General features: G+C 45.4%; 1 protein-coding gene and 1 long non-coding RNA gene across 2 annotated transcripts in view; one reads left to right on the top strand and one right to left on the bottom strand.

Moving 5' to 3' along the window:
- Positions 1-8,087, bottom strand: part of TTC9 (tetratricopeptide repeat domain 9) — a 33,278-nt gene extending 25,191 nt beyond the window's left edge. Inside the window, exon 1 of the mRNA XM_005614999.4 lies at positions 7,529-8,087. Within this exon, the coding sequence (XP_005615056.3) occupies positions 7,529-7,937 (409 nt within the window). The 5' untranslated portion in view covers positions 7,938-8,087. The remainder of the gene's footprint in view (positions 1-7,528) is intronic.
- On the top strand, positions 7,101-15,143 carry LOC138920588 (uncharacterized). The gene is made up of 3 exons (XR_011432010.1): positions 7,101-7,262; positions 8,721-8,821; positions 12,558-15,143. It is a non-coding gene; the product is annotated as an uncharacterized lncRNA (long non-coding RNA).
- The last annotated feature ends 1,159 nt before the right edge of the window (positions 15,144-16,302 follow it).

The following is a 16,302-nucleotide window of genomic DNA, read 5'->3' as shown; positions in this document are numbered from 1 at the left end:
TTTTCCCTTACTCACCAAGGATGGGCATGGAATGAGAACCTATTCATACGAGACACAATCACAGTAAAAGGATGTTTACCCTACAGAAGACAAGACTGAAGGGTGGGCAAGCAAGTTGTCCTAAAAATGTCAAGGTTTGTCCTTGTTACAGTGGTGAGACGTATTCTATGCTGCTCCAAAGGACAGACAGAATATGGAGGGATCAATAGAAATTTCAGGGAGGCAAGTTTTAGTACTTAAGGAAGAAACTCCTGAAGATGGAGGCTGTGGGGTGAATGGTTGGGACTATAGGCGTGGGAATTACAGACTTAGATGAGAAATCCCAGTTTGCCACATACTACCATGTGACCATGGGCAAGTGACTTAACTGTTCCAAGCTTGAGTTTTCTGTCTCACCAAGTTATACAGATTAAATGAAATTATATATATGTGTGTGTGTGTGCATACATATACACACACATATACATACATGTAAGTTCATTAAAAGCAGTGACCTTGTCCTTCGTGTCTACTTCCATATACCAGCCTCCAATCCCATGGTCTAGCACATATTAAGTGCTCAATTAATATTAATGGAATGATTGAATTTATTGGATCCTTAATATGAGACAGATGCTGGGATAATCATTTTCATTCCTTTCAAACACATTCATGGAACATCTACGGGCTGCCAGGAACTGGGCTCATCATGGTATTTTTTACCACCAATACTGTCATTATTATTATTGTAGTTATTGTTTTGTGGGGGTGGTTCTTAAATGGGTCACTTTAGGCGGTGGTGAGTATCCCTATTGTTGGAAGTACCTAAGGTCGTGCTGGATGACAAGCTGGTAATGTTCACAAGGAAATTCATGCACCTGTGTAAGGTTTGGGGTCATATCCAAATCCGAAATCATAATTCTGATTTTACACAACTCTCATGCTAGCTAGTTAGCACCACTTCTCACTTTTGTTCTTTATACACAGAAACATTGTGGAAGGGAAACATTTGTCCCATGAACTTCCTCCATGAAAACTTGTCTGTCATTTGAGTGCCCTTTTAAAGTCCTTTTGGTAGAAAGGGAAGGGAAGCTCCACTAGGATGCATTTCAACCCAGGATTCTTCTAGCTCAAGTCAACCTCCCTTGGCACTGAACATCCTGCTTCCTTTTCAAAAATATTTGGGAACTGTTGGTTTTGGGTCCTACTAGACATAGTATCATATCATTGCTGATATGAAAATATGTGTGTATGTATAAAAGAAAGATAACGAGCTTTACACTGCTAATGAATGATTTCAAGGCCATCTGAATACTACCAGGAAGGCTAAACTCCTTGAATCTTCTGTAGCATTATCTTTGGCTTATTTTTTATGTTTGGTACCATTGTCTGAGCTAGAGGTTGCTGCTATGTGGTTGGAACTGGACTAATCATCTCAGAGAAAATGGAAAATTCTGTTCCCAACATGGACACCTGACTTCTCAATGCCAAATAGTGGGGAATTAGGAAATTGCTGGTTCCTTGGTTGAAACCAATAGGTTTTCATCCCGTTGTTGGATTAGGCAGAGCCTGGTGGTAAATGGGAACAGCTGGAAGGAGAGATTGTCCCATCGGGAGGTCACTCACAATGTGTGAAGCTCTGGGAACAGCTTCTGGCTGCTCCACATCTTGGCCTTTCTGTCTGCACCGCAGCTGAGTCCCCTTGCCTTGGATGGGGTACTCCCATGTATTTTGGCTGTAGGGACTCTGACTTCAAGATGTCCTAAAGAGTTTCTGGCTAAGAGTCATACAACTCATTTCCCTTGGAAGTAAACTAAGGAGCTTCAGAATCCACTTTAGAAACTCAGCCTAAGTCTACATTCCGAATGTTCTTTCCTTGAAAGCATTCTACAAATTTCAATTCTCACAACCTTTCTTGAAGATGATAGAAGCCACATTTACAGGCTTAAGATTTATTGGCCAACGTGCCGTCCAAGGAGCAGCCTCAGACCAACAATGGCTTGACTAGTCAAGCTCTCCCCTACAGATGGCAGGATCTTGGCTGAGCATCCTAGCATGAAGCCCCTTCTTTCCTCTTCTTTTGCCCAATTCTTACCCCAACAACTCATCTTCTGGCTACCAGGTTGCCACTTGTCTCTAGCTCTTGACCTCCTTTTCACCACTGAGTTCTTGCATTCGTAATTCATCCATCTTTATGCTTGGTTCTCTGGTTCCACATTTCTGTTGAGTACCCCTTGTCTTAGAATCTGCCTCAGAGTCTATATTTAATTTTGTCCACCTTCCACGTACCCAGCTAGTCATCTTCTAAGTGTCCGATCTAGGGCTGGCTGTCACATAGGACCTACGCTCAGAGGGCCCTGTATTTGGTTTAATGCTCTGTTGCTGCCTTAATTTTATCTTTGAAACTGTGCTTTGTAAGTCAAGTTCAACGGGACAATGGAGCATGGATATGAGCAGTGGAGATAGGCACAACCATTCTTTGCAGTCCCATTTGCATATAGCACTCATGAGGTTCCACGAACACAGAATTCCAGTGGATCCACAATGCATGAGCGTTCCTCAAGACCCAGCTTAAGCACAAGGTAAGAGTGTTAAGTCTATAACTAAGTAAGCAGACATGCTAACAGCTCTAAGAAGCCATGCTTTCCATGCAACCCAGAAACTGCTTCAACTGCGGAAAGAAAACAATAGTGTTCTAAGAAAGATGAATGACCTAAATCTTCATTATATCCTTTCTTACTTATTTACTTTCCTGTACTAGCCAAAATGCTGAAAATGATGCATGGAAGCAAAGAATAGGGTAACCTACAGTTCCTTTTCCTTTCCTTACTCATCATAAAGCCAAGCTCAGTAGAAAGTGTGCACATAAAGCATGGATATGAAGAACTGCAATAAGAAGAGCTGAGTTCGTTTTGTCAGCATTTCCACTATTCTAGTAAGACTAAACTACATATGTATGTGTAAGCCACAAAATGCGAATCGTGTAATTTATATGATTTCACATACAAGTGCTCAAATATTTCCATTTAAAACTGGCATTGCACAATATACAGAGGAACAGTAAGATTCATGCTAATAATTTAAAATTTTAATTTTCTTGTAATGACATTAAATAGCAAATAAAAACACCACGTCAAGTCAAGAGAGAGAAATCATGAAAGAAAGGAACAAGCTTTATCTTTTAAGACCTTTAATGACACTCTTCCCCTGCTTTTTGAATAAGGAGCCCCACGTTTTTATTTTGCACTGGGTCCCACAAAGTACGTAGCTTGCCCTGGTCCCATGGCTTCAAGACATGTTCCCAACACTGATAAAGCTGGTTCCCATGCCAGGTGTTTTCCCAGGGTGACCTCTCTAGGCTTGTCACACCCCTGTCCTGGGGCTTCAGTTGGGATCAATTGATATTATCTGCCCCTTTGGTAAAATAAACAAAAAAATCTCCCAAACATAGCTCTAAATGAATGGGAAAATGGAGGTAAAATGACGTGGTAGGGGCTTCTCTAAAGTCACAGGGTATGCCATGGATAGAGGCACAAACTGACTTTCATCTAGCCTTCAGATCCAGTGCCGTGGCCTGTTGGCACCCATCTCCACTGCTGGCATTTGAGTCTCGAACATCATTTGAAAATACCAACAAAGTCATTGTGTGCCGCAACCTTTTGATCACACCCCAGCTGGGGCCACCACAACCCCACAGGAACAGATGTAGAGCAAAAGGCTCTGCCCTTCAAGAGATTCTAAGAACATTCCAGTGCCCCAGGGGAGTCCTGTGTCTTGTTCAAGGTCAACAGGAGCTGCTCCACAGGCCAGTCCATGATTCCTTTGCAGCCCTGGTAAGGATTAGATTTCTCCATCTCCCCAGGCAGGTCACAATGTCTTTTCTAATCATGTCAAAGTCATTATAAATTCTGAAGGAACAGGAGGCTTCCCATTTCTTTCCTTGAATTTCTTAGAGAATAAGACATGCAGGGGCCAGTCTGGTGGTGTAGTGGTTAAGTTTGGGTGCTCTGCTTTGCCTGCCCAGGGTTTCTGGGTTTAGATCCTGGGTGCTGATCTGCACCACTCATCAAGCCATGCTGTGGCAGCATTCCACATACAAAATAGAGGAAGATTGGTACAGATGTTAGTTTGGGGCCAATCTTCCTCACCAAAAAAAAAAAAAAAAAAAAGAAGAAGAAAGAAAAAGAAAAAGAATAAGACATGCAAAATCAAGTCTTGCACAACTGGCCATATCCCTCCTAATCAGAAGGAACTCCAAGCCAGAACAGACCACAACCATGGGCACTTTGAAAATTGCCTACACACCCTTCATGTAGTCCCCCCAGGTCATCCAAATGGATTTCCAGAAGAATATCTGTTAGCACACTGTAGCTGCCCCCTTGCTATTCTCTTGGAGCCTTCCATGCAGAGTACAAATGTCCAGTGAGCCTAGGTTTCCTCCAGAAGCCTCACAACAGCCTTTTGTTTAGTGCTGAGATGCCCTTAGCAACATAGCCTAATCCTCCAGGTACTTCTGGCCTAGTCTAAGTTCCTTCAAAATGCCAACCTCTCCCTCTATGCACAGCTGTGTAGAAGGACAGATCCTTGAGAGAACAAATATCTTCAGGTTGCCCCCACCTGGAGCCAGCTGGGCTGCTCAGCTGGCACTGCAGCCCGAGGGAGCGGTCAGCTGCCTTTTTGCCAGAACGAACTTGTAGTTGCTGTCTCCTTTCTTTCAGCAGGCACAAGGGGGAAAGGATATCTTATGGACCATGCTGCACTGTCCCTCTCTAACAACAATAACAGGGATCGTTTTTCCTTCCCTTTCCATCAAACGATAATTGTAAACACGTGTAAAAATTTTATGTCACCATTTAAAATCATCTTCACAAAAATATTTTAATGAAACATAAAAATGCTTCTGACATAATGGTAAGTGGGAATAAAAGCGGTATACAGGAGGTCCTTAGCTTTGTAAACCGTTTACATTTATGTACAGAAAAAAGTACAGGAAGGAAATATATCACAATGGATTTCTTTAGGTGGGGGTATTAAAGGTAATTTTGTATTTTCTTCTTTAAACTTTTTGGTATTTTCTAAAGTCTGTAGTGGTTTTGCAATCCAACAATAAAGGATACCTTCCTATATTAGCTAGGATTTCTGAGAAAGTAGTAGTAACGATTTTGTGCATTGTCCCAAAGGAAACTAACATCAGGCTTCTGCTACTTCTCCAGGTGACTTCTACACGGCTCCCTTCTCCCAGTTGAGTTTTCTACACAGGATACAGATTCTGGCTTGACAAGACTGCTCAGCTCACAATTACTCTTCTTTTTTTTCTTGTTTATGTGAAACTTGACAATATTTGGAAATAGCCCTATCGGAGCCTTGAATCAAGCTGCCGTATTTCTTTCTCCTGGTTACCAAGGCTGAGAGCTCTCATCAGAATTTTCCAACTGTAAGGCTCTGGAGCCCACCCGAGACTGTACTCAAGGGAGACGGAGGCCTAGAGGACAGTGACTTTGTGCACCAAGGTGTGATGACTAGACACCGATTTTGGAGTTGAACGGCTCTGGAACCTCTGGGTTTTTTCCTCTGCAAAACTGATGATCATATTTCTTTAACTGAGTTGTTTTAAAGATTAAAAAAGATAAGGTATGTAGAGTGCCTAGCACAGTGCACATAATAAATTATGAATATTAATAAGTGGTGAGCACTGGGGAAGGCAGCAGAGGGGGAAATCGGCTGTTGCTACTCTCCTTTCTCTCATCGCTGAAGTTTTCCTAAGTGTGTGTGTGTTGGGGGTGGGGGTGGAAGTGGAGGAGCTGTCCAGATCTCAGCCCTGCCCAGAATGGACACATCTTTGGTTTCACCATGGAAATGTAACCACTTCTGGGGTAGAAGATAGGCAGTGCTAGCCACATGCCAGCAGCCAAAAGCATGGGGTGAGGGGCAACCCTCGAATGCCCATGAATAATACTAAATAGAAGACTCCATTACCACTCTGAAGTCATCGCATCAGAGATCCAGAGTGCCTCTTCCTCCTCCCACGGCCACTCTGCCCTTTAACTATTCATCAGGCAGGAGTGAGTGTGCCAGAGACTTACGGGAAATAAAGGGAATCAAGCTGTAGCTTGCGATGGATTGAAACATCCCATCTTTGCTATAAACTAGCACTTTATCTGCTGCTGTTGTTACTGGCACTGCTATCAGCACCCCCATTTCTACAACTGCTACTACCACTATTACTAGGGGTTCTGCAAGTTTGTAAACTACAGTGTATCCAGGGCCTGGCTTTTGCCTGATTAAAGAGGACACTGGACATGGCATTATGGGAAGGCAGAGAAAGGCTGGCACTAGAACCCTCAGAGGGAACAGAGCAGAACTGCATTTAGGAACAGAGCAGAATTATGGATTTTTTTTCATCCCCCAACTGCTTGGGCCCCAGACACAGCCACCATCCCCAGCCACACCCAGTCACTCTCCCAACCCTCCTCTGCCCCAACTGTTCATAGCTAGTTTAGGCAACTTCAAGGGTTAGGGACCAGGAATAATGGCCTTTTATTTGGTCAGAGGAGCTAGACCATGCCCAAATGCCACCAAATGGAGTGGGAGAGAAGGAGAGATTGCTTTTCAAATACACGGCCATTGCCTCTGCCATCATCTTCCACTTTCACACAGAAAAACCCTGGAAAGACCCAGACCCTTCCTTTTGTAGGGACTTTAAATTTTCCTGTGTCAAAGTTAAATTTTTAAAAATGCCTGACTTTGACCTAGATCCCCCAAGTGAACTCTGGAATGTTTATCTCACCTTCTCATCCCAATAGAAGGACCCCCTTTCTCCTCACACCCTACAGCCAGCTGGTGTGAGGACCAAAGCTACCCCGAGCGAGAATGAGGCAGGCAGGAGAGGGAGAATCAAGCTCAACCGTGAACTAGCTTCCCTTTGAGAGCGCTCTCTTCACCTGGCAACCGGGGGCCCCAGCAGAGCTCGGAGAGAAGAAAGGGGCATTTTGGAATCCATTTTGCTCAAGATGCTGAAGGCATCGTGGCAAACTGCCCTTGCTACTGGAGCCAAAGGAACTTGGGGAAGGACCTTACCCATAGGGATGCGGTCACTTGGGGGGAAGGTGAGGGCGAGCTCTGGTGCCAACGATACTTGAGGAGAGCAGCCACTGGGCACGCGGTGGGTGCGGGTGGCCCACCCTGGGCGCTGCTTCCCGCATTTGGACCCAGGTCCACTGGGGAGCAGCAGCAGCCACTGCCAGGCCAGCTGGGTCCCCTTCTGTCCCTCCAGTTATTTATAGGTGAGATTTACGATGGATGCGGAGGAAGGGACACGGGATGACAACGAGTTTGGGAAGGTATAATCCTAAAGTCACACTTTTTCCAAAGCGCCCCCCTCCCCGGTTCTCCTTCCCAGAGCAGCACGGTCCCCGCGAAGGAGTATGCATCTCGGGCGCGCCGCAGAGGTCGGCTTTGAACCGGAGGGCCGGGGACTGGGGACCCGCGCGGAGCGGGAGGCGGGGAGGGCAGGGGAGGAGGGGCCGGTGCGCGGCGCGGCGCAGCTCACCTGCCAGGCTGTTGTAGCAGTCGATCTCGATGGCTTCCACCGTCTTGCTCTGCTCCTCCGAGAGGCGGCCAGGATTGGGGGCCCCGGCCGGGGAGGCCGCGCGCGAGTCTCGCTCCCGTTCCCCGGGGACCGGCAGCAGCCCCTTCAGCTCCAGCAACGCCCGGTGGTATTTGCCGATGGCTTCGCGGAATTTCTTGTCCTTGTAGCACTGCGCCCCTTGGCTCTTGAACTCGTGCGCGCGCCGGATGAACTCGGCGGGCTCGGCCGCCGCCCCAGCCTGGCTCCGCGCCGGGGCCCCTCCGCCGCCGCCGCCCGGGACGCACAGTGGTGGCGGCGGCCGCAGCGCCTCGCTGGCCGCGGGCGGGCTCGGGTTCCCCTTGGCCCCGGCCGCCGAGCCCTTCCTCTCCATTCGGCCGCCACCCGGCGCCCCGCGCGCGCCGGGATCCGCCCGCCGCCGCCGCGCCCTCCGGGGTTTAAAAGCGGCGGGCGCCGGCCCCGCGCCTGGCGAGCTCGGCCGCGGCCGTGACACCCCGCGGCGGTCTGCCGCCCCGCACTCCCATTCTCCTCGCCAGCTGCGGGAAGCTGTTCTCTCCTCCTCCTCGGATTGCCTTCCCCTCCTTCCCTCCCTCCCCCACCCCCGCGCCGCCCGCCCTCCTCCTCGCCCTCCTCCCCTCCCGCAACCTGCGGGCGGCGGCGACCTGGCCCTCGCGCGCTCCGGGGCTAGAGGTTTAGGGGACCGCGGGCCCGATTGGGGTGGCGGTGATTGTCGCTGACCCGGAAGAAGCTTGGCTCGCCCGAAGGAGGGGAGGATTAATGACAAAGACTGCCCCGTTCTTTCCCATTCAATCCAGTCTTCGGGGGCGCGCCTAGTCAAAGAGACGAATGGGGGAAGGGGTGTGCGTGTGTGTGTGTGTGTGTGTGTGTGTGTGTTTAGGGAGGGGAGACGCCAGCGACGAAACGCCTGCAGACTCACCCTGGATAGATTTCTTAAAAACTAAAAAGGTGCGGCGGGGAACAAGGGGCGTAGGCACAAGCCATAGCTTCTTGTCCTTTGCAGTAAGACATTCATTTGTTTAAGGTGGCAAGGCCTCCTTTTTATGGATCCAGGTTGTCGCCGAGGTGTGTCTCAGTGTGTGACCTCCCCGGCGCCCAGAACAGTGTGCACTTCAGCGTGTGGGACGTTGTATTCCAGGAGCCACCGTGTGCCGACACCTTGGTGTGCCCACAGCTGTGCAGAATGAATCACAGATACCAGAGATGGAAAACACCTGTTACTGTCGGTCATCGAGCTTGGTATGAGTGCTTCTAATTTCCATTTACAGGACAGTCCATGCCCTTCCTCAGGAGATTCCATCCCTTACTTCATTCATTCCTTCCGTCAGCCCCGAGTGTCAGCTGTCTGCTGGGGATTTGCTGAGGCCCGGGGGCAGACAGATAGGCAAGTGACTGCTCTGCTCCCAATTAAGAAACTCCCAGCCTACTGGGAGAGCTACCCCGCCCACCCGTAGAGTCACTCTAGGAGGTAAGATGGCTAAGTGTCACCAGGGAGGAACAGAAGTGCTGTGGAGCCTGAGGAGGGGAGGGAGAGGTGGCTTTTTAAATAGTCGTGGGTCAGGAAGCTTTATGGAGGAAATGGCATTCAAGGGCCTGGAAGGATGGGTAGGATTTGGGCATGAGGAAACAGAAGGAAGTGACATATCAACCAGTGAGGAAACAGAGCAGAGTCGTGAAGTTTGAAATCTCAGGTGTGTTTGGGGTATCGTGGTTTGATTTTTTGGCCTAAACAGTACCGGGAAATGGTTGGGTTAGATGATGGAGGCATTTGGATGAAGAGTTTGGGTTTGATTTTGTAAGCAATGAAGAAGGCCGACCTATTTTTCTAGTGCTCCCCTCTCCTTTATGATGCTAAGAAAAACTATATACATTCTAAAGCAGTGGTTTTCAAAGTGGGGTTTCTAGACCCACAGCATCAGCATCACCTGGAAAACTGTTAGAAATACAAATTCTAGGGTTCCACTCCAGACCTGCAAACATCAGAAACTCTAGTGGTGGAGTCCACCAACCTGTACTTCAAAGAGCCCTCTGGTTGGTTCAGAGGCACACTCAAGTCTGAGAACCCCTGCTCCCCAACCTTGCTACTCAAAGTGTACGCCGTGGGCCAGTAGCATCATTATCACCCAGGAGCCTGTTAGAAGTGCAGAATCTGCAAAATCGCAGACCTATTGACCCAGAATCTGCATTTTAACAAGCTCACCAGGTGATTCACAAGCCTGTCAGAGTGTGAGAAGCTGTAGAGGATTTGCAAAGTACAGAAACCCCCAACCTTGCACCATCACCCAGATAGGTTTTTTGTTAATATTTTGGTGTAATTCCTGCCAGTTGCTTTCTATTCATCTATGTTTATACAAAGCGCTCTTTTAACAAACATGAGTGATATGGAACCATAGATGCAGTTTCCTGCTCTTTTTACTTTACATTCTATGTGATTAAATAGTCTTCTAGAGCCTTGTTTTTAATGGCTTCATAAATTCATTTTATGTCTATACCATAGTGTACTTAACCATTTTTCTATGGTCAGACAGATAGATTCCAATTGTTTGCTGTTATAAATAACACTGAGATAAAAATAATATACACCGTTTATGTATAGTGCTTTCTTTGTGCCAGAGAGTGAGTTAAACACGCTACATATAATAATTCATTTAGTCCTCATAACAGCTCAGTGAAATAGGCACCATTATTACCCCTGTTTTGGACACCAGGTCACAGAGACTTGCCCATGGTCACACTGCTAAAAAGTAGTGGAGCTGGGACCTAAATCCAGGCAATCTGGCTTCAGAATCCATGCTCTTAACTATATTTACACTTAAATTTTTGTCCTAATTTAATTTTCTTACAAGAAATTATGTCCACTTTTAAAAAGGTCTTGAAACATATTGTCACTTTGCTTTTTAGAAAGGTTGTGCTAACTGTGCTCCCGCCAGCAATGTACTAGTTTTCCAACATCCTTGCCAACATTGAGGGGTAAGCTTTAAAAAATGTTTTCTAATTTGGTAAATGGGAACTGTGTATTGAATGAACTGGGATCTCTTTAATTACAAGGGTGAGCATTTTTCACATCTATAGTTCCCATTTATATGGTATGGAGGGTTTCTATTTGGACACAATCTTTATGTACTAAATTATACCTTATATGTTACAGTATCTTTTCTAAGTGCCTGAACATCTTTAATCTCATTTAATCCTCACCTGGGCCCCAGAGAAGGAAAATGATTCTCTGCTCACACAGCAAGTTTGCAGTGGTTTATGACCAGTGAGACATGGTATTAGTTTGGTGGTTAAGAGGCTTTGGACTCAGACAGGGGTGGGCTGCAATTCTATCTTTGCTGCTGCTTGGGCAAGTTATTCAACTTTTGAAAACCTGAAATTTCCTCACACATTAAATGGGGATACTACTTGCTTCGTAAGGTTGTTGTGAAACACATTCTAAGTGCTCCACAGATGGTAACTTTACTCATTGAATCCTGTCATTATTGGATTCCATAATAATGTTATGGCAGACTCTAGTTAATCCATATTTGCCAACACCTGGCCCTTTTTATGTTAAGGTATTGTGTCAGGTAGAGCAAAGAGAAGACGTTGGGAGTTGGGTGCTCTGAGTTTTTATTGTTAACTTCCTACTCCGGTGGTAGGAAGAGCTACTGAGGGCAAACAATGGATGAAGATCCATGCCTGGGATTTGGCTACTGTCAGAAATAAGACATAAATTGGGTCATGACGGTTACAACTATTTAAAGGTGAGAAGTACTGATGCGCCAAATTGCTTTTTGTTTTCCTACTGTGTCTTGGCTGTGTCATTCTTAAATTTTGCGTTTGAGAACAGGGCTGCAAGAGACATGAAATCCACATGGTATTATCCTGTGTGTGAAACAGAGCCCAACACCAGAGCTTAATACTAGCTTGGATGAAGGAGAATGTGAGTCTGGAAGGAAGGGGATATCATGGGCTGGGGGATGGAGTGAGAGGAGACTTACTATGCCCATCTGTCCCACTTAGCAGAGCTGTGTGAGTATGTCTAGAACTGTTTTGTTTGCTTGTTTTTAGTATGCTTCTGTCTCTGTCTAAGCTACTCATTGGTAAATGTGTGCCGGTTACTCAGAAATGGTCTCCTCCCTTCGAATGGAATTAAATAGGTGCCAAAGAGAATTTCTCAAACATCCTTTCATTAACTATTGACCATATGCAGAGCACTATTTTAAGAAGTGAGCAAAGATACAAATGACAGACGATTTGGGCATGGATTTAGGATTCAGAAACTCAGTGCTTCTCAGACTTTAACGTGCGTATGAAACCCCCAGAGATCTTATTAGGATGCAATTCCCTAATTCCATTCATCTAGGGTGGGCCCAAGATTGTGCATTTCTAACAAGCTACCAGGTAGTGCTGATACCCATCTGGTGGGCTATGGCCCACATTTTGAGGAGCAAGTATTTAGAGGAAAGGGAAGGCCTCTCCCAGGGAGGACTTATTCACTAGATTGGTCAGGTTCCAGGAAATTAATTGGTCCACATTTAACAAGGGCAGGGTTGTGAACCCCCATGCAGCTTTCTCTTCTACCTCAAGCAGTAGGAATAGGTAAGCTGAACCAGGGCCTCTTCTTGGGATCTGGCCATCTTGTTTTCTCCTCCTCAAATGCATAGCCAGGCATACTTCTTGTTACTTTCATTTCTGGTCCAATGTGGCAGGACACCGGGTGAGAAGATTTTGGTGTGTAGTGGGGAGGGAAAGGCTCATGTAGGCCTTTACTGTAGGCTGCTTGCTCCAACCTTCTGTTTACCAGAAAGCTCTGTACTAAGAAATTGGGTGTTTATTCAGGTGAAAATAAAGTAGTATTTTGATTTCTTCCTTGAATGTATTGCTTGCTCATGAACCTCACAGGGAAGAAAGACGATTGAGCCACAGTAGATTTCTAGTTCTCTTGGGTCCTTTGGTCCAATGTCATCAAAACCTCTCCCTTCATTCCTAACAGGCAAGCACTGGACAAAGGCCAATGAATCCATGGATGATCACACCACTAATGGAATAACTCATTACTGCTAAGAGATGCTGGAAGATTTCTTACAGAAGGTGTATGTGGAACTATTTGGATGGAAAGAACTGGGTGTGGTACCCAGCAGAGGGCACAGTGCTCCTGCTGGTTTTATGGGTCTCAGGCTCTGGATCTGCGCTGGGTTCTGACCTTGCTTCTGCTTCTGTGAGTCTCTGCCTTTCCCACTGCCTACCGGTCTTAGAAGACTGAAGTGCCTTTTCTTCCCGGACTCACTCTGGAGCTTGCATACCTCCTAAATAGATGGCATGCACTGCTTTTTCTCTTCCTTAAGCTCAGTTTCTTAAGCATATGCGAAAGACATATATTTGAATCTCTTTTATACTAATCTAAGCTGTTCAGGGTTTGGTCACATGCCAACCAAACCAGAGCTATTTTGGGGATGTTTTTCTAATTGCATTCAACTTCACAATTTACCTGAGAAAATTACAGCATTTCTATCACCAGTTTTTATCCATATTCAATCTTCAATCATCCCTCTGTGGAAAAGTGGGAGATTTTTAACTGTTTCATGTCCGCTTCTAGCATTAGCCATATGAGGCTAATGTAAGCTTCATATTTTCACTTATGTCACCATCTGTCCCCTCACCCTCACCCCAACAACAAATTTCTCTATGATTCCGGGGCCCAGTTCAGCCTGGCCTTAGTTAGAAAAATAAGGCCTCTCTGCCTATCCCTGCTCTCTCCTACTACTCAATCCACTCTGCACCCTCTAACCTTCCCATCTCCAATGTCAACTGTAGCCCTCCATAGGGGCCATGATGTCATTATTTGAATTTGCTAGCATCCTTCTCTTAGGGGATTCTTTCTTCCCCTATTCCATGTGGTCCTGATGGAGCTGTCAATCATGGTGTCTGAGGTTCCCACTCCCCCAGTTACAAGTGCCTATTCCACTCTTGGCCAATCATATTATTCCATCTCCATACCCCACAGTGATTGGTTCAGGGAGGGGCATATGACCCAAGTACAGACCATCAGAGATTTCCATGAGATTTATATACAGCTATTGGGAGAGAGAAGTTCTTTAAGCTGGAAGAATTTGAGGTGCTGCCTATCAGTTGTCATCTTGCTCACCACTTGGGAAAGGCCTATCTGAAAAATGAAGTTGAGGGGCCGGCCCTCTGGCGGAGTTAAGTTCCCATGTTCTCTTCGGCCCCTGGGGGTTTCCCTGGTTTGGATCCCGGACACTGACAAGGCACCCCTCATGGGGCCACGTTGAGGTGGGTCCAGCATGCCACAACTAGAAGGACCCACAACTAAAATATACAACTGTGTGCTGGGGGAATTTTGGGAGAAAAAGCAGGAAAAAGAAAAGATTGGCAACAGTTGTTAGCTCAGGTGCCAATCTTTGAAAAAAAGAAAAGAAGTTGAACAGAGGCAAAAAGGATATGAGGGAGAGACAGAGCTCTGGTGGTATCAATTCAGTTCTTGGACCCAGCAGTTTTTAACACCAGATACCCCCTTGGACTTCCTAGTATGTGAACCAATGAATTCCCCTTTATACCTGAGCTGACTGAGTTGTCATCTACAACTGAAAAACTATTGACGTATTCCTTCTCAGATATTTACCCTCTTCACCCACCTCCTATTGCCACCCCAGTTTGGCTGCTATTACATGTGGCTGGCAGCTAAAGCTGTGTCCCTCTGCCTAGAAAACATTCATTTAAAGAATTCTTTTATACTCACTAAAAAATAGTTTACTTATTCCGTTATTCTTAACTTTGTGTTATAGAAAAATTTAAACATAAGCAAAAGAAAGAATAGTATAACAAATCTTCAAGAACCCATCTCCCAGCCAGCATAAACAATGAACAGCAACCAATATTTATTGACATATGCTCAGTTTTCCATGTTTCCATTCTCTCTTACATCTCCATGCCTTTGGACTCACAGTTGCCTCTATGTTTCATCTTTCTGTATTTTTCATTTGCTTACTCTTAGAACATTAGGTCTTTCAGCCAAAGTCACCCAGATTTGCTTCAAGATTTAGCACAGGTGTCATTTCTACTATGAAGCCTTATTGACTTCCATATACAAGTTGGGTGTTCCTTCTGCTCTTTTCTGGTAGCTCCTTCTTCATACTTTTATATTACAAAACGCTTATTCATTCAACAAACATCTATTGAAAAATTTCACCATTTCAGGCACTGGAGAACTAGCAATGAACAAAACAGGCAAAAATTCTCACCTTCATGGAGTGGAGGGAGACTGACAATAAACATCATAAGTAAATAAATTATATTGGATGTTAGAATGTGATAAGTGCAACAAAAAAAAAGGGAGTTTAAGGGGAATTGTGTGTATATTCAAATTTTAAATAAGGAAGATCAGAGAGGCTGTGCTTATTATACTGCATAATGGATACCTGCTTACTTTTTTGTCTCTGCAACTGGACTACATCTTCTTGAAAGCAGGGATTGTGTCTTACTCTTTTTGTAGCCCCAGCACCTAGTACAGTAGTGCATTTTGTAACAGTTGTGGAATAAATAGAATAAACAAAAAATACAAGACACAAACTCGAAAGACTTTTGGTGTCAAGGAAGCTTTTTTAAAGATAGTACATATACATGGAAAAAAATTCAAACAGTTCTCTCTGTAAAAGAGTATATAATACAAATCAAATTTTCCATCTAGCCCTGGGCCAGTCCTCCAAAATTCATCCCGATGGCATCCACTGTTACTTATTTTTTATGCATCACGCCAGAGATTATCTACCTATCATCTATCTATCTATTGATCAATCTAAAATTATGAGTATTATCTTGGAAATCATTTTATTTCAGTATATTCAGAACTGCCACATTTTAAAATTTAGCTATACACTATCGTCTGTACATATGTATTGGAATATATTTTACCAGGCTTCAGTTGATGGATATTTAAGTAGTAATGAAGCTGTATTGATGAACCACTCAGCTCTTTGGGAAGTCAGGTTGTGCTGATTCTGATGATCAAATCTTTCATACTTAACTAAGTCAACACCTCCCCATCGGGGAGGAGGCCAGTCTCTACACCTCTTCATGTATTATTTAGTTTAACCACAGCCTCCTGAAGCTGTTATTATGATGCTCACTTTACAAAGAAGAAACCTGAGTTTTTCAGAGGTTAGGTAATTTGGCCAAGATCATACAGCTTGGAAGCAGGGAGCAGGCCTGTCTGACTCCACAGGCCATGTTTTGCCACCATTGGAGTTTTGGGTTCTTCGGCTAGGGATGAAACAGAGAGGATTTACACAGACTGCCTAGTAGACTGTCTTAGATGATCTTTAAGATTCTTTCAGAATTTGGAAATGCTCTAACACTGTGCCACCTACAACTGGCCGTTCTCTGCTATTTTCTTTCTGGCTTTGTGCCCTGGGAGACTGACCCCTGCACCAACTGGGCTCCTTTGCCCTCTTGCTGCTGGTCAGCTTTCCCCAAAGGCAAGCACCAGCATGAGACTGGAGGATGGGGGAACAGAGAGATTAATAGATTTCTTTCCCACTCCCTCCCTGCTTTGGCACCACAGTTTTAGGGGTGACCATGTCCCACCATTAGGATAGTTGTGGGAGGGTGCCCCCTTCTCCTTGGGTCCACCTGTCAATGGACTCTGGTAACACAATTTCTGCCTTTTGCCCAAATATCTTCCCTCTCCTTCTAGTCTCTGGATGTTTCAGCATTCTTTCTTG

Source organism: Equus caballus, chromosome 24 (genome assembly GCF_041296265.1).
Source record: "Equus caballus isolate H_3958 breed thoroughbred chromosome 24, TB-T2T, whole genome shotgun sequence".
Lineage (NCBI taxonomy): Eukaryota > Metazoa > Chordata > Mammalia > Perissodactyla > Equidae > Equus > Equus caballus.
Note: the sequence above shows the minus strand (reverse complement) of the source record. Positions and strands in the feature narration are given on the sequence as shown.